This window comes from Procambarus clarkii, chromosome 24 (genome assembly GCF_040958095.1).
Source record: "Procambarus clarkii isolate CNS0578487 chromosome 24, FALCON_Pclarkii_2.0, whole genome shotgun sequence".
NCBI classification, from domain to species: domain Eukaryota; kingdom Metazoa; phylum Arthropoda; class Malacostraca; order Decapoda; family Cambaridae; genus Procambarus; species Procambarus clarkii.
In genome coordinates this window covers 17854181-17880025 of record NC_091173.1, presented here as the reverse complement: position 1 = coordinate 17880025, position 25845 = coordinate 17854181, and the positions used below count along the sequence as shown (strand labels likewise).

General features: G+C 45.1%; 1 protein-coding gene across 1 annotated transcript; it reads left to right on the top strand.

The window, feature by feature from the left end:
- The first annotated feature begins 24460 nt into the window (after nucleotides 1-24460).
- LOC123761581 (sex-determining region Y protein-like) lies at nucleotides 24461-25129 on the top strand. The gene has a single exon (XM_045747598.2). It carries the CDS (start codon nucleotides 24461-24463, stop codon nucleotides 25127-25129), a length of 669 nt encoding a protein of 222 aa, XP_045603554.2.
- The last annotated feature ends 716 nt before the right edge of the window (nucleotides 25130-25845 follow it).

Here is a 25845-nt window from a genome sequence, read left to right as displayed (position 1 = left end):
TCACAAATGTTATCTAGTGTTATCATATCACAAGTGTTATCTATCGACGAATGAGTGTCAAGAAATCCTTCCCTACCAATCTTCCCACTAATTAGGCACTGCCATTGAACGTCCTCGTTTACCGCGTGAGTGACTCTGGAGATAGCTGTGAATACATCTAAGAACATGCAGAACATCCTCTCCCCAGCTCACGTTCGAGCCCCAGACACCTCCACTCTGGGTTCTGTCTACCGATAGCAGACAGAACCCAGAGGTTTGATTCCCGGGCAGGGACAGAAACGGTTGGGCATCTTTCCTTTCACCTAGCTGTAAATGGGCAGCTAGGAGTTGGGTAATTGTTGTGGGGTTGTATCCTAAAGAGGGCCTGTAGTTTGACCTTTGGGGTAGCGGGGGACCTCTACAAACCTAAAGTATACATATGCGCAGGCTTCCTGTCCCCGACATACCGCATTAATATTAGTATTAATTATTATATTAAATATCATTTGGAACGTTGTTACGTATGTTCGCAATTCTATTAAGCAAGACGTATTTTGCTTCGTTTAATCGAAAATGTCTTCAAAATCATGGTTTCCAATGATATTAGAAAATGTGAAATTAAGTCTTGCTAAATAGCAGCCCGTTCTCTCAATTTACTACGTAAAAAAACGCACCTGTTCTGTATAAACAGTTATATGTCTCTCAGGTCTTCAACCAGCCAGCCTCTCTACCTACCTCCCTACCTATTTACCTACCTACCTACCTCCCTCCCTCTCATCTTTGCACACATATACTATATTTGTCTCTCTTCATCAACCAGGATTCACATCACCCTGGACTCATCTCCCTAGCCTCACATCACCCTGGACTCACCTCTCCAGCCTCACATCACCCTGGACTCACCTCTCCAGCCTCACATCACCCTGGACTCACCTCTCCAGCCTCACATCACCCTGGACTCACCTCTCCAGCCTCACATCACCCTGGACTCACCTCTCCAGCCTCACATCACCCTGGACTCACCTCTCCAGCCTCACATCACCCTGGACTCACCTCTCCAGCCTCACATCACCCTGGACTCACCTCTCCAGCCTCACATCACCCTGGACTCACCTCTCCAGCCTCACATCACCCTGGACTCACCTCTCCAGCCTCACATCACCCTGGACTCACCTCTCCAGCCTCACATCACCCTGGACTCACATCTCCATGGCCCACTTCCCTTGAAGAGCGAGGCAAATGCAGCTCTTCCACGCCTGCACCTCCAGATATCGCTGCAGATATGTGCGACCCACCAGAGCACCTGTCACGCCTCCCACTTCCGTCATGAGGCATCACACGGCTCACAAGTTCCTCCGTTGCCTGATTCCTTTTAGAACCTCTTTGTGACCACGTTAAGTGCTCCTCTCTGAACCAGGCGACAATAAATTGTTGCATTTAAAAACACATTGTTTCTTTACTAGATCGGGTACCCAGTGGTGCCGGGGGTAGAAACGGGACCGAATAGCTACCCCCATCTTTTGTCTCCACCGATTTCGTAGGGTTCGTCATGGGAGCCGACCCGTATCCCGCCTATGATGATCGCCAACCTCACACAAGGCGCCCTGCAAAGTTTGGCGTGGCTAGCGCCTTGCGTCTGGTCTCCAGTCTTGGACACAAATATTCTTATATTGATATACAAGTCGTGTATGAAGGCATAACCGGCAACATTATTGCCACTCTCGTCGCCTTGAGTGCCTTAAAAGAGCTCCTCAAATATTTTCGAAGCTTGCGTTTAGTATAGCAATTTTCCACGAAAATATCAACATTGTTGCCAGAGACATGTTCCCCGCGGCCTAATGCTCACGTGTTTATATAATGGCGGCATATATATGCTCGTGTTTATATGATGGCGGCATATATATACTCACGTGTTTATATAATGGTGGTATGTTATGTGTAAGGTCTTCCACTACCAGATATATGGAACCAACGCGAAAAGATTGTTTTGCTTACGGTGAAACCCCAAATCACCACACTGTGCTGTTTAGTGGTCACCTGTGTTGCTGCGGTGTTGTGGTGCTAAAGGTGCGGCAGTGTTGTGGTACTAAAGGTGTGGCAGTGTTGTGGTACTAAAGGTGTGGCAGTGTTACATTACACTGCCCATCCTTCACACAGTTGTTACAAAACAGTGCTAAAAATAAAAGTCGGCCATTCATAAGTAGTTGACCTGTATACAACAGCGATAACAAAAGTGCAATTGTTGCCCAAAAGACCTTCATAGATGGTTACTGAAACATTCAACAAGTGTCAAAGAAAACGCAAAGTGCCAACACACATGATCATTTGTAACATTTATCACGACATCACGTCTAAGTACTTATTTACATTTTCACCGGCAGTTATTGTGGTGGGTTAAGTTAGGGGGAAGGGGAAGGTGTGTCCGCTAACTGGTTGGGGACGGGGTGGTGACCTCGTTGGGGAGTGGGCGGTGACCTGGTGTGGTTGATGTGGTTGAACAGAGCAGTTCACACACTCCAAGCAACAATCCCACCTTGATACTGAGACTTGACCTTCCAACCTACATGGCTATAACTAATTGGCCATTTTATCTTAAAGGCAGAATCACACTCATTGTTCGGTTCGCAATAGGAAAGAGCAAACTGGAGGGGACTATACTCTGCGATTCAGCAGGATCATACGGGTCGTCCTTTGATGAATCTTCCATGAGAAGTAATCTCGTGGGGGCTGGTCACCCACCACCCTGGAGAAGTAATAGCATCCAAAGGGACCCTATAGATTTACCCTCACTACCTTGTAAGGCGCTGAAACCTAGTATCTTAAATTACTCCTTGTCCAAATCCACCAATTAAGGGCCTGCGTTGGGAAAGGGAAGGCGCAGAGAAGTACAAAATTAAATTATATAATTATGTAGCGAGTTTCAGCAAAGACTAAGCCGCCGACACATTCCCACTTGACATATTGGGTGAAATAATTTGTTTTACCAGAGAGTAGAGGGAGCATGTTAGATTGAACCATCAAACTGAATTGGAAAACTGTCCATGGAGTACCCGAGCCATCAGGGTTGGCACAATGGGCCAACAACTCCCTGAAATAATAATGTGCCGAGGGGCCAAGTTCAAACTGCAGTGGGTGTGGCCATGACACGAATTTGGCACCATACAATTTGCTTTCGTGTCCCTCGCTGGTGCCCTGAGAAACCTGGCACTGATTGACGACCCGCCAGTGCCGCGAGGGCCACGGTACTGATGGATGGCACCGCCGCCCTCAAGTAATTGCACCCGGGGCCCCCAGCAACTGGGTTTTTTGTTCTGTCTCCTGCCTCAGGTTCCTGTCTCCATGGCTATTATCTTGTCGATCCTTGGGAACCTGCAGGCACCTGCTGCAGTCTCATATCCACCTGGCGGGGGTTGGTTACACCTGCACTTTTCTCCTCCACTACCTGGTGAGATTGCTTCCATCGGCATTTTTCTCAACCTCTTAGGATTTGTTTTACCTCTTGGGAATTGCTGGAATTAAACATTTAATCCGCATACAGAGAAATATTTTTTCATATCTTGGGTGGTTCTGCATCAGCAACTGCCTTTTGTAGTCAGGCATGAGGCTGTTAGGTCTTGTTGCTGGTGTATGTGGCACGTCCTCGTTAATTTCTTGGCATGGGAACGGTGCGGGGAATGGCGGGAAAACCACCAGAGGATCGGTAGTAGAGTTGCGTCATGTGGGGTCGTCCACCTCCCTGGCCCCGACACTGGCTGTACAATGATGCAGTCACACGTTATGACGCTAAATTGCCTCACAACTGCAGATGACTTCATTTATGTAGAAAATAATTTTAGTCGTAAAACCTAATGAAGCTACGCGGGGGGTGTCTATGTTAAGGTTTACGACTGTGACAATGTCTCAGCCTCTCTCTCTCTCTCTCTCTCTCTCTCTCTCTCTCTCTCTCTCTCTCTCTCTCTCTCTCTCTCTCTCTCTCTCTCTCTCTCTCTCTCTCTCTCTCTCTCTCCGTCTCTCTCTCTCTCTCCGTCTCTCTCTCTCTCTCCGTCTCTCTCTCTCTCTCTGTCTCTCTCTCCGTCTCTCTCTGTATGACATAGGGAAATGTAAAAATTACCAAGATATTATAACAACAATAATTACTTGTAATTAAAACTCAAAACTAAATATATTGTAGACCAGCCTGCTCAAAAATATGGGACATTCCATTTGACAGGAAGTAAAAGTCACTCCCTCAGGATCAGAGACAGCAGAAGGTGTCCACTACGGCCTCAGGGAGTTTAAGGGAGCATGTGCTGAAGTTCTCTGGATCCTGCTATAATCACAATTAGCTGTAAGCTCCCCTTCAATGCGTGCATTTAAGTCAGGTAGGCCTGGTACACTTATTAATGTTTAAGGACACTCTCACACTTCTGTGGCATCCAGGGAGATGACCAGAAAATAAACAGTGATTTGACTAAGAATAAACAATGATTTGGCAAAGAATATATAGGAATATGACGAAGCATCAACAGCTTTTGTGGGCTCTCTTCCCAATTGATGAACCTAAAGTTACAACATTAACTTCCTGAAGAAATTACCATATGAGAGGAAATTTTTAGGTGGGATCACGTCTATAGGAAAGGCTGTGAGCTACACAGGCCAGTTGTCGATGTAACTTGGCACTCACTAGTCACCATGGCACATGTCACCTACTAATGGCAAACGTCACTATTATGGCATAGATCATCCCCAACACCATAACACATGCCACAGCTGAATAGCAGAAGACAGCCCATCACACCGTACGTGATGGAGCCAACCACGCCACCATGATATCGTCACCATCACGCCACATAGACGTCACTATCACACAATGCCGACGCAGCTCACCATTACACAGTGACGCATAGATGCAAACCATCAAAAGCAGGAGAAAACAAAGATATCTTATTGGAATTCCTTCGCGTCGCGAACAATGAATAACTTTCAATTTTATTTTTTATTTTTACCGGAGCAACGGAGGGCGGTCACGTACAACTGAAGCCAATATTTCCCATCAACAGCGACGCCCTGCCAGTATTTTCCCCGGACAATATTTCCTCCATCAGCCCTGGCCGACCATGCTGCTCTTAACTTCTCATCAGCGTCCGCGTCATACAATTTCACGACTCGGACTGAGACGCGTTGCTTGACAACACGGCCACTATTTTGCCCGCCACCTTCATATGTTGTCCGGACACTGCTAAGTGGAGTGTGCCTGACCTAGCACTGCCCTCGACGGGTCAGGTGGTGTGGTGTGTGTCCGGCGCACCACCGGTGACAGGGGTCAGGTGGTGTGGAGCCAGCACGTCCTCCTAAGGTTTCCCCAACGTCAAGAAAACGGTCAATTTAAAAGCGTTGTCTCCTAATTTACCTGAGGACCCAAAACAGAAAACGGGACAGTACGTCACTTTCGCCTAATTTTCTGGTACGACAATTTTTGGCTTTATGTAACGCATACGAGAGGAAAGCGACGCTCTTTGTAGGAGGACAGGTTGGTGGGGCAGCGCTGCCACTCACGGAGATTAGGGGTGTCTCGTTGTCACTCCTTGCGTCACGTGTCACCCCTTGCGTCACGTGTCACCCCTTGCGTCACGTGTCACCCCTTGCGTCACGTGTCTCCCCTTGCGTCACGTGTCACCCCTTGCGTCACGTGTCACCCCTTGCTTCACGTGTCACCCCTTGCTTCACGTGTCACCCCTTGCTTCACGTGTCACCCCTTGCGTCACGTGTCACCCCTTGCGTCACGTGTCACCCCTTGCGTCACGTGTCACCCCTTGCGTCACGTGTCACCCCTTGCGTCACGTGTCACCCCTTGCTGTCACGTGTCACCCCTTGCGTCACGTGTCACCCCTTGCGTCACGTGTCTCCCCTTGCTTCACGTGTTACCCCTTGCGTCACGTGTCACACCCCTTGCATCACGTGTCACGGTTTTGTGCATTCTCTCTCTCCTGCCCCACCATTATCCTCACTTTCTTGTGTTATATGTTTCTCCTCGCAGCCTTTGATGTTCTCTCTCGAAGCATTCTCGTCGATAACAATAGCTAACAGCAATTAACATTTAAGACGGTATTGCAAGATAATCATGACTGACGCCCCCGGCCGTCACCACACCCAGTGACCAGCCTGACCTTCCCTCTACACCCAGGAAGCACAATAGCAACATTAGACTGCTAACTAAAACAGTTTACCCGGTCAACTAGTTTATCAGAGTGAGAGGCTTGTCCTCCCAGGGGCCAATCCTGGTCGCCTCAGCCAGTCGAAATTCGTCTCCAATCGTAAAATTCCTCCCTACAAAGTGGTCATTTTAAGCAACCCTTTCCCATTAAATTTTTGTATGCTGGTTCAAGCGAATAATTTAATTGAGGTTTCTAATTGAATGCAACGTCTTTTTAACACGAAAATTGTCTAGTTACTTAAAGTTTTGTTTATTTAGAGGATACAGTATTTTATATCGTAAGAAAAGTGTTAAGTGAAAGCTCGAAATGGAGATCGTAAGTGTGTCTCAAGACAGGCAACAGAGTCTTCGTCGATCTTTCAAAACAATCTAGTAAAGATAATTTGTTTTGTCTTACAGCCAAGCCAATCAGTTCACATTCACTACGAGTACCAGCCAGCACGGGTAACACGCCTCCAGAGACCCCAGTTAAGTCCTCGCTCGCTCAGTCTGGTTTGGGTAAGTATCTCTATCATCCCCTTGTAGCTCAGCCTCTTCTAGTGTATCCCTCTTCTAGAACTTACCCTTGAAGCTCATCCCCATACTACCCCAGCCCCTTGGATTTTCCTCTATACAGAGAACTCCTACGGCTGCAAGAGGAAAAGGCTATCAGATTCATTTAATGGTAAGTAAGCAGAATTTCCCTCCTGATTCTATCAATCCCAACCTGTCAGCGTTCACCGAAGACCCACAGGAGCCAATCATTGTTCTGTCGGTGGTGAACAAATATATATGGAAACGTGGAACTGATCAGAATGGAATTGGAGAGATTGAAATAAAACATATTGGAATTTGAGAGGATAGGGTCAGAAGGCATGACTTTCCCAGCTGGGGTCAGAGGACATGACCTTCCCAGCTGGGGTCAGAGGGCATGACCTTTCCAGCTGGGGTCAGAGGGCATAACCTTCCCAGCTGGGGTCAGAGGGCATAACTTTCCCAGCTGGGGTCAGATGGAAGGACCTTCCCAGCTGGGGTCAGACAGCATGACCTTCCCAGCTGGGGTCAGACGGCATGACCTTCCCAGCTGGGGTCAGAGGGCATGACCTTTCCAGCTGGGGTCAGAGGGCATGACCTTCCCAGCTAAAGGTTATTATAAACAATAACCTTTACGTGAAGGAATCAAGAAACTTGTTTGGGTAATGATATGATAAATGGCGGGTAGTTAGTCTTCCCAGCGTGCAGAGAGGGAGGGAGAGAGGGAGAGGGAGAGGGAGAGAGAGAGGGAGAGAGGGACGCGCTTTTACCTTGTGTCAGTCACTGTGTCCGCGGACGACTATTTACCCTGTCTCTGTCATTAACCTATAATAAGACATCAGTTCCTTCTTCATACGCTGCGTTACTGTGGAAGGTTGCCTTCCACAATACCAATAATATAATATTATTATATAATAATAATAATAATAATAGCCGCTAGCACCTTTGTCTTATATAAAACTTCTGACGTTGTAGAAGACACTGACAAACGTCCGTGTGGAAAATTTTAACCCAGAAATTTTAATAATAATAATAATAATAATAATGTGTATATTTTACTTTGTGCTCGTCTAACAAATGAGCATCGGAAAATATTTTTACACCAGAATAAATTGCACAGAAAGACTCCCAGTTGCACGTAACGTCTTAGTCTCAAAGTAGCAGCAATAAAGTCTAATCAGATTGCATATTAGCCATCCCCCCCCCAAAAAAAAAAATATTGCATCCATCATGCACACGAATAACAACTATTATAATACTGTACTTATTAAATAATGCTAGCGGAGAAGTGTAATTTTGACATATAATAATGTTATTCATATATTTTTCGAGTGGTGTAATTGTAATAATGCAGTAATTATACCGTGGTAATACCACAGTGATTATATTTTAATCTGTACCCGCCCGCGATGTACACACGCGCACGCGCACACACACACACACACACACACACACACACACACACACACACACACACACAGTGTATCCTATGTTCTTTAAATAAAAATAGAAGTGTATCCTATGTTCTTTAAATAAAAATAGAAGAGAAAAATATTTTAGCGAAATGGATTGTTCAATTTCCCATGGGCTGCCTCCTGTCTCCTCCCCCCCGCTCAGAGACGATGCCCTTGAGACTGTTGCTCTCCACACTCTCGCAAAAATCACATCGACTCCTTCTTTACTTACACGTGAAATTTTAAGGAAGTGTTTTTTTTCAGATGCTATAATTTTAGAAGACGTTGCTTACTCCATTTAACGGCAACACGGAGTGTGCAGTGTTCACTACTTCAGCAACACGGAGTGGCAATGTTCACTTCAGCAACACGGAGTGGCAATGTTCACTAGTTCAACAACACAGAGTGTAATGTTCACTGATGCAGCAGCATAACCGTGTAACGTTCAATATTCCATCAACATGAGTGTTCAATGTTGACACGACAAAAGCCAATAAGCAAACATTACTAATTCCAATGATCATATTCCAATCATTCCAGTTGGATGCAACCTCTGCAACACCTTTCAATGTTGTGTAAAGCACTAAGCCCTAAAGCCCTTGTTACACGAGTACCTTCGCGAGGTGTCCGGAGATGTGCCAAAGTCAAATTTGTATGAGCAAAACTATGGAGCAAGACGCTGGAATGTCACCTGCGTCCTAAGTCACCCTCCTCAGATGCACGAGGGTTCGATTCTACCGCCCTGCTCCATAGGCTTTTGATAGATTATCAGGCTACTGTGATATCCAGTGGCTAATTTCCTGCTCGCCGGCTTGAAGACCAGATATGAAAGACGTGGAAAATCTATGCCAGAATAGGAAAGCCGTCTTGTTTCAAAGTTTTATCAGTCGTATTTCACGGGACGATCATAAAAGGTATATAAATAATAACATATGACGCAGTTGTTGTCATCCGGCGAATACCGAGCCAATGTTAAATGGTATCTTTCTCCGGGGGTCATCGGAGGAAGTGGCTCCAGGCGCTATGGTTGTCTCTGGTAGTTTGCGCTTGTCTGACAGCCAGATCGTCGGCGTGTGTTGTTGGAGCCGTCCTGAACAGCGGTGGCCACGTTTGATGCTCTCCCACTATCTCAAAACTTGAAATCAAGTTGACCAACTTTTGGGTCAACCTTTCTGCCGATGGTGGAGATTCAGGGACGAGATGTCCTGGCGGCCACCACTCCCTGTATCCTACAGTGTAATATTATGGTACTGTATCCTGTATCCCGGACCGCAGGGGCACATGATACGTCGGGCTGTTAAGTGGCAGTGACTAGCTGTGTCCGGATCCACTGGGTAACATGACATCAGCGTTCAGTAATTACAGACTACAACAAAAAATATTTTTTTATATTTTTCAAGTGTTTAGTAATTAATGATTAGCACTAAGCGTCGGACACTCCATTAATTACGCGGAGCTCTCAATGGAGCGATGATACTTCACCCGCTGGAGGTCATTGTCTCACAAGAGAAAAATTTATATTAATATTCGCATATAATGATTTAATATTTGCCGTCACACTGATCCGGGAATATCTCGATAATACGGTTGCTGTATTATTAATCCAGTAATGTATCGATAATACACTATAAGATCACTATCAGGAAAACGCCCGAAACCATTACCACTATATAGAACTGTCAGGATAAGGATTTGGGATCGGACGGGGGAAAGGAATGGTGTCCAACTAGTTAGACGGTCGAGGATAGAACCCCGGAACCCCGACCTGCATGAAGTGAGACCGTCGCTCTACCGTCCACCTTATCGATAATACAGTTTCTGTATTCGTTTTACACGAGTTGTTCATTAATGTTGTCGTTAAGTCTGAAGAACAGTTGGCTAGGGAGGGAGGGGGAGGGGGGAGGGAGGGAGAGGGGTAGGGAGAGGCAGGGAGAGGAGGAGGTTCTCTCTCCCTAAGAGAGGCGGTGCTGGGAGAGAAGTTTAAAAGCATTACCTGAACTATTGAATTAATTCAAAGTATTGAAGAGTTTGGTTCACAGATAAATTATTTTTATTTGAAGTTTAATCAACTGAACTGATATGCAGAGAGCTCTCCCCCCCCCCTCTTCATCACCCACCAGTCCCTCCACCAGCCACAATACACGCCTCTACCTCCCAACCCCACAATCTGGGGGGGGGGGCATGAAGATGAAACACTTATAATCGTGACATCTCCTGCTCCCTGGAGAAGGTCGGGGAATCACCGCCCATATACGTTCAGGCCATGAGAAAATGCGCTCAAAGAAATAAAAAATCCGTTCAGGCCATGAGAAAATCCGCTGTACAGAGAAATAGATCACCGGTACAATTTAATCTCCAATAGGATCTGAGGCCGTTGGTTCATGTGGAGAGAGAGAGAGTGCAAGAAGGTTCCTCAAGGACTTAGGGTTCCAGGTTTAACGAAAAATGAAGAAATCCTAGACCGGCGAGCTCTCTTTTCCAGCGCCTAGGTGTGGCGGTCCGGAGGAAAAATGCCCACTGCATCCTCGGTTCTTGCCCGGCGTCAGAGTAGTTGTAGAAATCTGCAGCCTCTAGGAAACAAACTTTCCTTTATTCCCTCTTAATATTCCCTCGTAAATGATCTCTCACTGTCTCAGTTGCCTGGAGAGGGCGGGATATCTGGAAGTTAAATACCCCTGGAATGGAGCGGGACTCCACTGGTGACGTTTCACCAATCTGTGACTTCGCCTCTCACAGTGACTCGCTGTCTTCTGTTGCTTAGGTGCTCCCTTATCCAATAGAGTACCTTCCCCTTCACTCTTGCCTGCATCTCCAGCTTTTTCACTAGCCTCTTGTGTGGTACTGTGTCAAAGTCTTTCTGGCAGTCCAAAAATATGCAGTCTCCCCACCCCTCTCTTTCTTGCCTCATTTTTGTTGCCTGATCGTAGAATTCAATTAATCCTGTGAGGCAGGACTTGCCATCCCTGAACCCATGTTGATGCTGTGTTGCAAAGCGTGTGTGTGTGTGGGGGTTAGTTAATCAACACAGTACTGTAGTATCAATACTAACAACCCCAGCCCTCCGAGTGCTGGCCGAGAGACTAGTGATCATTATTGAGAGTAATTAATGTGTTGTTGTTATCGCAACGATGAAAAATATCCCCCGCGAGGCAGAGGCAAGATAAATGGAGAGGCACGAGCGAGAGATCTTTAACGAGATGTTAATGGCTCTCAACCACTGATGGCCCTTAACAGCCTCCTCCCCATCCATGTTATGGTGTGACGTCACTCATCGTTTTGCTTGGCCTGAGCAGAGGCTGGAATTTTTAGCCACACAGAGCGAAAAGCGACGTTAATTTTAAGAGGACGGGTTGCTGCCCCCGCCTACTAGCCTTGTTGTGCCTGGGGTCGGACTCAGAAGCATCACTACTGAGACACGAAATCCCATTACAACATTGAAAGTTTATATGACCAAAAAACGAGGGTAAGATATCTTCATCAAACGTTCCAGCATTTGAAAAGATGGGGCCAAGAAACTGGAGTGCAATCATTTTAAGCATGATTTTATATTATATATATATGAATATTGTGTGCCCAACCACTTGGACGGTCGGGGATTGAACACCGACCAGCATGAAGCGAGACCGTCGCTCTACCGTCCAGCCCAAGTAGGTGCCTTATTGGTCTGTATCGGTACCTAAAATGAGGACCACATCATGCCCACCGCTGCGGGTCTTGGCTCCCACACACCTGGGTACCACGGATCCCCCTGGGAGCTCTTCAGTCGATCCACGGGCGGAAACGCTACTAGCGATCCAGGCTTGTCCCACGGAAGAGTGAAGGAAGACTCAGCACTAACCTTAAGACGGTGCTTCATGCAGCTACGGCACTTCCTCTGAGTCTTGCCTGCCGTAACAAAGGTGCCACTGGTCACTTGTCACACATCTGTGTCACTCAACTTAAGGTCGCCAGCTGGGTTTGTAACTCTGCATCCCAGCAATGCAGTTCAGTGGTTAAACTCTGTGTCGTCAGACAATGATATATTACCACGATTACAGTGTTAATTCAGTATTACCAGCCTAGGGCACGTTTCCATAAATATCAGTGTACTCAAATACTGCCAGTCACTAGGATATTTTCCATAATATAAATAATAAGGTAGTGTGGTATGATATAGTATGATCATAGTGTGGTACATATAGTATCACTTATTTAATGCTCTAAGGGAGATGATGGTGGCCAACAGAAGTGGTGGCCCTTTTGAGCCATTACCAGTATCAAGAGCTGATACTGGAGATCAGTGGAGGTGCGACTGCACCCTGCGTGACGGGAGATGTCTCCCGTGTAGGGAAACAATTAACTACCTTAATCACTCCTGTTCACGACGCCTTTTCTCCGATGGTAGAAGGTACACGGTTCCCAGGTCGCTCCTCGGCGTTCCGATTGGGTGTCACAGGTCCTCAGGCGTCGTGGAGAAATCGCGTCTTCGCCGTACCTAATCCCTGGGTTCAGGTTTTCCAAGCTGGTCCAACCAGTGGTCACTGAGCATGTCACTGTCCACACTCGCTCCTTCAACGGGACGTTTTCTCTTGGATCCGGATGCGGTGTCTTCCCTCCAGAGCTTCAAGTAGATGTGACCCTGTCACTGCACGTCGTACCAGGGCGGGACTCAGGGCGCCAGAACTTGCCCTCACTGCGTTGCTATTCACCTTTCGTCGCCGATTAATAGCCACGAGTACTTGGCACTTCTTTGCCCACTAAGCTCGGCTGTTCATACTACCCAGGAGTACCTACTTTTCTGTGACAATGGTAGACTCCCAGAACCTCTAATCTCTAGAGCTCACTGGTGCACTTCCGCTCGCGTAAAAGACCTGTGGAACTCTGCTGGCGCAGTGACGTGCCATCCTGCGCCAGGCCTCCTGGTGATGTCACAGCAGGCTCTGATTGGTTAGCCACGTCACGTGACCTCGGCCAGCCAATCGCCAGCCTGCTGGCGCCCTCAAGTCTAGGCGCCAAAATCCTAGAAACATCGCCATTGTGTATGTATTAGGGGCGTAAGCCCCCCTTACCTGCAAATCTTATAAATGATAATTTATCCATAAAAATATAACCTATTCAGTAGCCTCTCACGTCAAATGACTCCCTGCATCTCAGGGAATCTACAAGGTAAGTGGATATGACTCTTAACGCTGACATTGGGGAGAAAATTACCCAGGAAATTACTTCTGCGCCAACAGAAGCGCAGGGAGGCCAAACAGAAGCGCGGGGAGGCCAACAGAAGCGCAGGGAGGCCAAACAGAAGCGCGGGGAGGCCAACAGGAGCGCAGGAAGGCCAAACAGAAGCGCAGGAAGGGCCAACAGGAGCGCAGGAAGGGCCAACAGGAGCGCAGGGAGGTATGTACGTAACACTATGCACGTCCATACCTATCCAACACAAACTGTGTGGGCACGACGTCCGTACATATTGTGCCTACATACATTTCGTCCACATACCCGTGCATACTACATACACGCACAAGGTTACCAGCCGTCATGCGTGACAATAACACCCACAGTGGTCATGGTGGGAGTAGAGGTGGTGGTGGTTGGGGAGGGCGCAGGGGTAAGGCTCCCCCCAACCCACGACAAAGGCCCGGGAGAGAGAGACGGCAGCGGGCGCGGGCCCCATCCTTTACACCCGGGGAAAATGAGACCGCGGGCCAGGTACTATACTTACCCCGCCCTCTCAATACCCGACGCAGCACAAATTACAGGTGATATTTCTCGAGTTTACCTTTGAGTTATACTCCCAGTACACAATACAGCTTTTGTCTCCTGATATAGTATTTAATCAACAAAAGTAATATCACCTCTCGTAATTCTTAGCGCAACGCGGGTGCCAATATCATTAGTCGCGATATCATTAGTCGCGATATACTTTTTTGAGCTCATTGTGGTTCGGTCGGTGGCGTGCGTGCGTGCGTGCGTGTGTGTGTGTGTGTGTGTGTGTGTGTGTGTGTGTGTGTGTGTGTGTGTGTGTGTATGTATGTATGTATGTATGTATGTATGTATGTATGTATGTATGTATGTATGTATGTATGTATGTATGTATGTATGTATGTATGTATGTATGGATGTATGTATGGATGTATGTATGTATGTGTATGTGTGTGTGTGTGTGTGTGTGTGTGTGTGTGTGTGTGTGTGTGTGTGTGTGTGTGTGTGTCTGTACTCACCTAGTTGTGCTTGTGGGGGTTGAGCTCTGGCTCTTTGGTCCCGCCTCTCAACCGTCAATCAACAGGTGTACAGGTTCCTGCGCCTATTGGGCTCTATCATATCTACACTTGAAACTGTGTATGGAGTCAGCCTCCACCACATTACTTCCTAATGCATTTCATTTGTCAACCACTGTGACACTAAAAAAGTTCTTTCTAATATCTCTGTGGCTCATTTGGGCACTCAGTTTCCACCTGTGTCCCCTAGTGCGTGCGCCCCTTGTGTTAAATAGCCTGTCTTTATCAACCCTGTCGTGTGTGTGTGTGTGTGTGTGTGTGTGTGTGTGTACTTACCTAATTGTGCTTGCGGGGGTTGAGCTTTGTCTCTTTGGTCCCGCCTCTCAACTGTCAATCAACTGGTGTGTGTACTCACCTATTTGTGCTTGCGGGGGTTGAGCTTTGGCTTTTTGGTCTCGCCTCTCAACAGATCAATCAACTGGTGTACAGATTCCTGAGCTTACTGGACTCTATCATATCTACATTTAAAACTGTGTATGGAGTCAGCCTCCACCACATCACTGCCTAATGCATTCCATCCGTTAACTACTCTGACACTGAGAAAGTTCCTTCTAACGTCTCTGTGGCTCATGTGGGTACTCAGTTTCCACCTGTGTCCCGTTGTTCGCGTCCCGCCAGTGTTGAATAGTTTTTCCTTGATTACCCGGTCGATTCCCCTGAGGATTTTGTAGGTTGTGATCATGTCTCCCCTTACTCTTCTGTCTTTTTTCAGTAAATGGTATTAGGATAGAGGAGGGGGTGTGGGAGAGAGATCGAGCCTCGTTTCCTGTTACACAAGCGGTCCTTCTATCCGCATAAACAAATGTACACCATTTAACTGGTGGTCGTTAAATTATCTAAGGTTCAAAGGGCTGTTGAACAAGTGCTTGAACACATTTCACTCGATAATCATGGCCAAGAACACTACCACTCCTTTTATAGAGACCACTCGTAAAACATGATATATGATATTGTAAAAAGAGTTCCTTTTAGGCGTCTTTAATCATTGCCAAGTTGCTTATGAACCTCTTGGTGAGTCCAATTGGACCACTGTGACCAACGTTGCCGATGGGTGACTGTGGTCACGCTACTCTTAGGCCGAAATGACTACAATTAACTAAAACTAAGAAATTTATTTTTATTTCCAGTTATTTCCAGTTATTTCCAGTCCCGATATTAGTTATACACTGACTTAAACTTGTATTTGCAAGTTTGAAACTTGCAAACCTTTAAACGACGATATATATAATCCAAAGGAACCACACACCCCCTTCTCCCCCCCCCCCCGGCCACACACAAATATAAACTTTTGTTTATCTAAATAATTCAATTACAGAGAAAGGTTGAAACAACTAACAACATGCAACATTAATGAAGATGTTTAGGTTCGGATCCTAACCAAGATGATGAGTCCAGAGTGGGTCAAAATGTCTTGGCCTTCCCCTGACACACGTGTGGAACAGGTTAAACCGTTCAGTTTTGTGGTAGCCAAGTTCAGCATCACCACACGTGACGAGTAACGAGCAAACATCTCAATATACGCCATGACCCTTGCAAGGCCCAGCAACACTCCAACAATCGACACTTACGACACAGTCGAAAAAAAAATCGAATTACGAGCACGAGGGTAAATAATTACACAACATGAGGGAAATTCATTACGAAATTCAACAGAATTAACAAATACATCGCCACCAAACGCGACAAAGTGCAAATTTGACAAACTCCACATGAACATCTCATGAAACTTTAAATACTCCTTCAATCACCTCCGTAATAAGCCTTCAACTAAATGATTCTTGGTGCGAGGGATCGGCCTTTCATTTTCCATCAATGAAAACTCTTGAGCAGAGGATTGCATTTTCCTCAAATCCAGAGAAGGAGAATAAAAATGTCAAAAGGAGGCTGAACTCCTCCTCCTGCGGCACAATAGGTCTGGCGAGGCACTTTGTGGGGAGGCGGACAATAGTGGCAGACTCTGAGGGCCAAGATCCTCCCCTCTCTTCCTCTCCCTCTCTATCCCCCCTCCCTCCCTCTCTTCCCCTCTTGTGCTGCCTCCGCTCTTCACCTTCAACACTCCAACTTATATATATATACAGTATATTTATTATTATATTATTACACATAGTATATACAATAAAAATATACATAGCATATAATAAAATATATATAATACATATAAGCAAAATCAGCCAAATACAGGCGATTGGAAGGTCGATACACCTGTTTTTCCCATAGCGTCTGAGACGCATGGCCCCTGGGGCAAGAGTGCCTTGGGATTTCTCAAGGAATTGGGCTCCAGGCTCATTGACGTCACCAGAGACCCAAAAGCTGCCAGTTTTTTTGTTTCAGCGCCTCAGTGTGGCGATCCAGAGGAGCAACGCCTGCTGCATCCTCGGTTCCTGCCCAGAAGCGGAGGAGCTTCAAGAGATCCATAACCTTTATATCAACCAATGTATATCTTGTAACCTTTAAATATATAGTAAAGCAAAAAAAAATCAAAAGGAAGGGGGTGGTAGGAGAAAAGCACACAGAAACTGTATTGGAGGGGACCTAAACATTCCCTCTAAGGCGTTATGTGTGGTTTCCTCCGAGGCTATGGGTCCCCCTTCTTCCAGCCAGAGGTGGTACTCCCTTTTTGATTAAAAAATAATAATAATAATATATATAATAGTAAAAATATACATAATATATATATATATATATATATATATATATATATATATATATATATATATATATATATTATATATATATATATATATATATATATATATATATATATATATATATATATAATATATTATAATATACATATATGTATATACAAATATACATAAAGTATATATATATATATATATGGTAAAAGAGAGATCTGAACATGTTCATGTCGACTGTCCATTGTTTCCTGTCCCTGACAGAGAACTATCGTCAGCGGCAGATGTTCCTCTCGAAATTATCCTCTGGTCAAGCCTGGCTGTACTCTGGCGCAGATGATAGACACAGTGGAGGCAAGCGTCGCAGCGTAGCTTGCCTCCTCAACTCTTTAGTGGTCGTCACAAGAAGCATAATTTTCCTAATTAGCATAGATAACTCCTAATGAGCTGAGACCTGGCAGGCAGGAAGGCAGGCGAGTCCCCCCCCTCCCCCTCCACCAGAGGACTGGCTATTAAAAGGGGGCCCCTTGGGTCTAATGACCTCAAATAGATCGTTAAGTCCAACAAGGTAGATAGGCATGCAGACGTCCAATCACCTGTCGAGAATAATACCGGAGTCGTTTCTCTGGCAGAGTCCAGATATCTAAAATTCAATTGCTAGTTTTATTTCCAAAATGGTGGATAAGAGAGAATTCCATCATTTTACTACCTGGAAGAATGTATATATAGCCGAAAAACACAGTAGTTTTAAGATGAAATAACACTAGAACCCTTTTTCTGGGTAGTTCGGATAAGCAAGGTTCTACGGATAAGATAAAACAGGGGAGGAACTATGAGGTTCCTTTCAGCGTATATGATCCATCAGGGAATTAATGAAGGTCATTTAAAATAAATCTGACTGGCGGCAGTGAAAAAAATTAATCGTTCGCCATTAGTTTTTACTAGATATACACTTCATAAAACTACCGCCAGGTAAATTAGTAGCCCTGATAACCCAATTAAAGACCGAGCGTATTTAGCGCACAAGACGGGGTCTTTAAACACAAAAACACAGACATTATTACCCAGACTAGGCGAGAGGGCAGCATGTTCACTACCTTAAACATACACAGTCCTCGCTCCTGTGCCAGGGAAGACCACTACGGGCTCACCATAGCCCGTGCTACTTGGAACTTTTGTTCTGAGTAGCTGAATCTAAACCAACAACACTGCCTTACCCACGAGCGTACGCGGTCGTTAAGCTGATAATGAAGGAATAATCTGAAGTACCTCGGGGTGCTGTTTTCAACCGTGGGAAAATATTACAGATCATTAGGACATACCCCCACCTTCCTGTGCCCCCCTTACCCCTTCCTGTGCCCCCCTTACCCCTTCCTGTGCCCCCCTTACCCCTTCCTGTGCCCCCCTACCCCTTCCTGTGCCCCCCTTACCCCTTCCTGTGCCCCCCTTACCCCTTCCTGTGCCCCCCTACCCCTTCCTGTGCCCCCCTTACCCCTTCCTGTGCCCCCCTTACCCCTTCCTGTGCCCCCCTTACCCCTTCCTGTGCCCCCCTTACCCCTTCCTGTGCCCCCCTTACCCCTTCCTGTGCCCCCCTTACCCCATCCTGTGCCCCCCTACCCCTTCCTGTGCCCCCCTACCCCTTCCTGTGCCCCCTACCCTTTCCTGTGCCCCCTAACCTTTCCTGTGCCCCCCTACCCCTTTCTGTGCCCCCTACCCCTTCCTGTGGCCCCCTACCCCCTTCCTGTGCCCCCCTACCCCTTCCTGTGCCCCCTACCCTTTCCTGTGTTTCCTCCTTCCCCCACTGTCCCCCCCCCCTTCCGACCTCCACACCCAAAGGAACCTAGGCGCCTGACAGCTGAGTGGACAGCGCTTCGGATTCTTAGTCCTGAGGTTCCGGGTTCGATACCCGGTGGAAGCGGAAATAAATGGAGCTGAGTTTCTTTCACCCCTGATGCATGTGTTCACCTAGCAGTAAATAGGTACCTGGGAGTTTGACAGCTGCTACGGAGCTGCTTCCCGGGGACGTGTAACAAAAAAAACGAGGCCTGGTAAAGGACCGGGCCGCGGGGACGCCAAGCCTCGAAATCATCTCAAAATAACCTCAAGAAATAACTCCTACGTTGGTTCCTCATACTTCTCTCCCCTTTACTCGGAATTCTTCCCCCTTACCCGCTACCTACCCTACACTATCCCTCCCCCAAGGTAAATAAACATTATATTTTTCCCCTACCTGGCTATAACACCCCCCCTTTCCCCACCCCCACACCCCCCCGCCCCCCGCCAAGGCAACTTACCAATTCCCTTATGTGTCGCACATCGTAGCCGAAATTAATATTTAGTCTTGACATATGTAAGGTTACCACCCAAACGCGATATTAAATAAAAAGATATAAAAAAAGGGGGAGTTTCATTATAGGCCACAAGGAAAATATATGATACGCTGCACTTTATGGGATAATACCACGCTTTGAGAAGGCCATGTCAACAGCCGGCTGGATGTAGATATGGGTGGAAAGCCATGGTAATTCCATTCACAGTGGGTAACAGGGGAAGACATTACCCTTAAGGTCATCAGGGTAAAGGTGATTAGTGTGACTGAAGGCCTAACGAGGGTTATAAAAGGTCATGACACCAGCACGAGGGTTATAAAAGGTCATGACACCAGCTTTCTGACCAACAGGTATACTGTGGCCCTCAACACAATCCAGGACTAAAGTAAACTCAGTGTGTATACTGTACACCTATAAATGGGGGTACACCTTTGTGCGTGTAACTCTGCACTCGCTTGGTTCTAAGAGACAATTAAAGAGAGTAAGAGTTGCCTCTGTTTCATCATTAACATTTCTGTAAAGCACTGGAGAATATATTTTAGGGAAGTAAATGGAAACTTGTACAAGAGCTGTTAGCATCTACAGGGAGCCGGTCGGCCGAGCGGACAGCACACTGGACTTGTAATCCTGTGGTCCTGGGTTCGATCCCAGGCGCCGGCGAGAAACAATGGGCATAGTTTCTTTCACCCTATGCCCCTGTTACCTAGCAGTAAAATAGGTACCTGGGTGTTAGTCAGCTGTCACGGGCTGCTTCATGGGGGTGGAGGCCTGGTCGAGGACCGGGCCGCGGGGACACTAAAACCCCGAAATCATCTCAAGATAACCTCAAGAAGAAGATATAAACGAGAGTAGTGTGAAGTGAGAGAGCAGTTACGCTAAATATGAGAGCATTTATAAAGGGTGCACTAATAACTTTTACAAGGAGTCATAATAACGTGGGTGACAAAAATAACCCAATAATATGACAAAAATAACCCACTAATATGACGAAAATAACCCAATAATATGACAAAAATAACCCAATAATATGACAAAAATAACCCAATAATATGACAAAAATAACCCAATAATATGACGAAAATAACCCAATAATATGACGAAAATAACCCAATAATATGACAAAAATAACCCAATAATATGACAAAAATAACCCAATAATATGACAAAAATAACCCAATAATATGACAAAAATAACCCAATAATATGACAAAAATAACCCAATAATATGACAAAAATAACCCAATAATATGACAAAAATAACCCAATAATATGACAAAAATAACCCAATAATATGACAAAAATAACCCAATAATATGACAAAAATAACCCAATAATATGACAAAAATAACCCAATAATATGACAAAAATAACCCAATAATATGACAAAAATAACCCAATAATATGACAAAAATAACCCAATAATATGACAAAAATAACCCAATAATATGACAAAAATAACCCAATAATATGACAAAAATAACCCAATAATATGACAAAAATAACCCAATAATATGACAAAAATAACCCAATAATATGACAAAAATAACCCAATAATATGACAAAAATAACCCAATAATATGACAAAAATAACCCAATAATATGACAAAAATAACCCAATAATATGACAAAAATAACCCAATAAAATGACAAAAATAACCCAATAATATGACAAAAATAACCCAATAATATGACGAAAATAACAGTGAGACATTTGTAGGTCATTTAAAGCCAGTCATCCTTCATTAACCCGTGAAGCCATTTCTGCGGCAGTATATTCAATCCCAGAACAGGAGTTAGGTTTCCCCCTGAATGATATACAGCGACAATTTCATTTTCAAAAAATTATTTTTTTCTGCGAATGCTTCAGTTTCCCCATATCAGACCGAATCTTGATCTCTCAATGGCTGCATTCGAATCAGATGTTAATCTAACCAAACCAGACGAATTAACACCTCAAAGCAGCACAGAAAAAGCTATATTAACTAACACAATGTCCTTAATGTTCAAAGTCCAACGTAACATTCCAGAACGAACAGCCAGTTGAAACAAATCCGCGTTATGCATATTAGTTACATATAAAACAGTGCTGAACTCCGGCAGGAGCCGATAATATTGTTCATAATGGAAATTTCATATAATATCATACATGCAAAGGTATTATGGAAGAATACGATAGTCCCACCCAACTAAAAGCGGCTTAAGAGGTATAAAGAAAACGGGGTTAATCTGGATTTCATGGTAGTGCTTCCTGGCGCTGCCATCCTACCATGGTAGTGTAACCAACCATACGTCGTTACCAACTGAACAGTTAAGGGTCGTTAGAAACCGATACCCCGGAGGGAATCATCCCTCTCCCTCATCCCTCTCAGATACATTCATTAACTTGGAGATCGAACTTGGGCCTTAAAAGTACATTGACTGTTCATTCAAGTGAATGAAATATTATTGAACCATTATATGTCTTAATAGGAAGTGGTTTGGCCAGGCACCGCCTTCCAAGAATGCGTTAATTGCATTCAAGAACACTATTACAGAATAAATCTATAATCCATTAAATATACTTTCAAGAAAACATTTCAACACGTACATATAAGACGTCCAACACGAAAGATAATCCCAGAAATCCAGACCCTAGATTTATTGAAATATTTTCTTGTGTTAAAAAAAAATTAACGTGTACTCTGCATAAATTTGCATATTACAATTAATGGTATTTATATATGTTATTATATAATGGTATTTATATATTTACATATTATAATTAATGGTATATATAAATTTACGTATCTATATTATGGTCGATTTCCTGGAAACAATGATATACTTGACTGAATAAGGTTAAACATTTGATATTTTCGCAAAGGGCCAACACTCTTAAGTCTTACACAGTGGAACAGTGATAGTGTTTAGAGTAGTGAATATATCATCATGGGCGCTCTGTGGGGTGTGGGTCGTGGAGCATGGGAGGGGAGGGAAGTTGCCACAGTCGTGGAGCATGGGGGGGGGAGGAAGTTGCCACAGCTGTGGAGCATGGGGGGGGGGGGGGGAGAAAGTTGCCACAGTCGTGGAGCATGGGGGGGGGAAGAAAGTTGCCACAGTCGTGGAGCATGGGGGGGAGAGAAAGTTGCCACAGTCGTGGAGCATGGGGGGGGGAGAGGAAGTTGCCACAGCTGTGGAGCATGGGGGGGGGGGAGAGAAAGTTGCCATAGCCGTGGAATGAGAAAAGAGGTGACAAACGTAGTTTATGAGAAAAGATGCGAGAGTCGTGAAGTATGAGGAAACATGAGAGTCGTGGAGTATGAGGAAAGCATTATTAACGGAGAGAAGATGAAACGTGAGAAATTCAGTACAAAAATATCTTACAAGACAAATCTTTAAGTGGAAGACATGGTTATTCCTTGACTCTCCTGGACACACGCTTCATCAAACATTTACTCGTACACTCACGAAACCTGTACATCTTTCCTCGATCATGGTGCCTTAGTCTGCATCTACTTCGTGGATATTCGTGGATACAAACCACGAATCTCCATTAACAATCCACGGTTGTTAATGTTATAGACCTCATCCATCCTCCTGTTTACATACTCCCTATTGGAACGATCGTCAATAGTCACGAATTCCTACGTACTTAGCTTTTAGATAGTAGTATACTGACTATATTACATATTAATTACATACATACATACATAATTACATACACATTACTATATTATATATTATATTATATATATTACCTAACCTAACCTAACCTAGTATAGCACACATATGTACTATATTAGGGATTCTGATATCGTGTATTAATATCTAGGCCTAAGGAGGTTAGGCTAGGTTAGTTTGTCAAAGCAACAAGTACAAAATTGTTTTCCCGGTTTATTGAGGTTATTTTGAGATGATTTCGGGGCTTTAGTGTCCCCGCGGCCCGGTCCTCGACCAGGCCTCCACCCCCCCAGGAAGCAGCCCGTGACAGCTGACTAACACCTAGGTACCTATTTTACTGCTAGGTAACAGGGGCATAGGGTGAAAGAAACGCTGCCCATTGTTTCTCGCCGGCGCCTGGGATCGAACCCAGGACCACAGGATCACAAGTTCAGCGTGCTGTCCGCTCGGCCGACCGGTTTGTCCAACTCAATAGTTCAGATTTCTACTTTCTACTGTCGTTGAACGTCGATATATATACAATGCATCGTTACTATACGTACTACCAAAACACAAACAATGGGCTGTATAGACAACCTCGCAACTCATAAACCGCTTTAAAAATAAATGCAAACAAAAACCGCCCTAATTGCGAGAAGATGTACAGGCTTCGTAAGATGACACATGAATCCTGATGCGTCTTGATGAACGCCGGCCCAGGTCGAAACAGAATTAACTAGTCCGAGGAACCACCACCAACTGCACCCAGCGATGTGTGGGGGGGGGGGGGGGGTGATTAGATACATTAAACTGACCAAGCTTGTTAACTACTGCTACCTCGCCTTGTTCCAAGCGTCATGGAGTGTTTGTCTTCCTCTTGAGTCCTCACCGGCTTGCTTGGCTTGGCTGGCCGGCTTGCTTGTCTTGGCCGGCCGGCTTGCTTGTCTTGGCCGGCTCCTAGATGAAGTGCCGTATATCTTATAACCAATTAATATACAACATCCTGCAACTAGCAATGTTAGAAACCGTTCAAGTACATTTAATATAGTATTTTTGCAACCGAAATTGCATTTTTGCACGGGGTTTTATATATATTATTTATTTATTTATTTATGCATATACAAGAATGTACATAAGGAATGTGAGGATACAAATATGGTAATTACAGTCTTGTAAAGCCACTAGCACGCGCAGCGTTTCGGGCAGAAAGTTGCCATATATAGCACAGGAATTTACGTCTCAAAGGTAATTTACACTAAATATGATATGATTCTTGTTAGTTCCTTCTTAAGGGCAACGGAGACAGTAAATGATTGCGTTACTAACGACTCTACTCAACCACCCATCATGTTAATGGGGTAATTTGTCCAGCTTGTCTTATCTTTGGGGGGGGGGGGTGAGAATGTGGCGCGCGAAAAATTAAATGGTCGGAATGCAAGAAATATATTTGTGAAGATGTTTCAAGATGGCCTATAATGGGAGAGGGATGTTTCAAGATGGCCACAATGGAAGGGAGATGTTTCAAGATGGCCACAATGGGAGAGGGATGTTTCAAGATGGCCACAATGGAAGGGAGATGTTTCAAGATGGCCATAATGGAAGGGAGATGTTTCAAGATGGCCATAATGGAAGGGAGATGTTTCAAGATGGCCATAATGGGAGAGGGATGTTTCAAGATGGCCATAATGGAAGGGAGATGTTTCAAGATGGCCACAATGGAAGGGAGATGTTTCAAGATGGCCATAATGGAAGGGAGATGTTTCAAGATGGCCACAATGGAAAGGAGATGTTTCAAGATGGCCACAATGGGAGAGAGATGTTTCAAGATGGCCACAATGGAAGAGAGATGTTTCAAGATGGCCACAATGGAAGAGAGATGTTTCAAGATGGCCACAATGGAAGAGAGATGTTTCAAGATGGCCACAATGGAAGAGAGATGTTTCAAGATGGCCACAATGGAAGAGAGATGTTTCAAGATGGCCACAATGGAAGAGAGATGTTTCAAGATGGCCACAATGGGAGAGGGATGTTTCAAGATGGCCATAATTGGAGAGAGATGTTTCAAGATAGCCATAATGGGAGAGAGAGATGTTTCAAGATAGCCATAATGGGAGAGAGAGATGTTTCAAGATAGCCATAATGGGAGAGAGAGATGTTTCAAGATAGCCACAATGGAAGAAAGGTGTTTCAAGATGGCCACAATGGAGGAGAGATGTTTCAAGATGGCCACAATGGAAGAGAGATGTTTCAAGATGGCCACAATGGGAGAGAGAGATGTTTCAAGATGGCCACAATGGAAGAGAGATGTTTCAAGATGGCCACAATGGAAGAAAGGTATACACTGATGTTCTCGGGACCTCTGCGTGGTTATCGTGTCTATCCACCAGCGACTAATGCAGGTTTCGAGAGCCGCCTTGTGATTGTGGCTTTTCCGAGCCAAAGGCTTTTCCGTGATTGTTTTTAAATTGTTAGTGATGACAGGGCGCTGGACACCGGGAACTTTTTGTCGTCTATAATCAGCAGACGCGGGAAAGAAATCACAAGAATTTATTTTATTGAACAACAATTTTCAATTGTACCATTATTTATTTGAAGTGATTGTATCCTACGACATTATTTGGATATTACTATGCTCCGTCCCTAGAGTCATGCTCCGTCCCTAGAGTCATGCTCCGTCTCTTGAGTCATGCACCGACCCTTAAGTCATGCTCCGGTTCTTGAGTCATGCACCGACCCTTAAGTCATGCTCCGGTTCTTGACTCATGCTCCGTCCCTAGAGTCATGCTCCGTCTCTTGAGTCATGCACCGACCCTTAAGTCATGCTCCGGTTCTTGACTCATGTTCCGTCCC

What these genes read in the sequence shown, in the direction of transcription:
- LOC123761581 (XM_045747598.2), top strand. Translation starts at nt 24,461, where the DNA reads ATGGCCTATAATGGGAGAGGGATGTTTCAAGATGGCCACAATGGAAGG.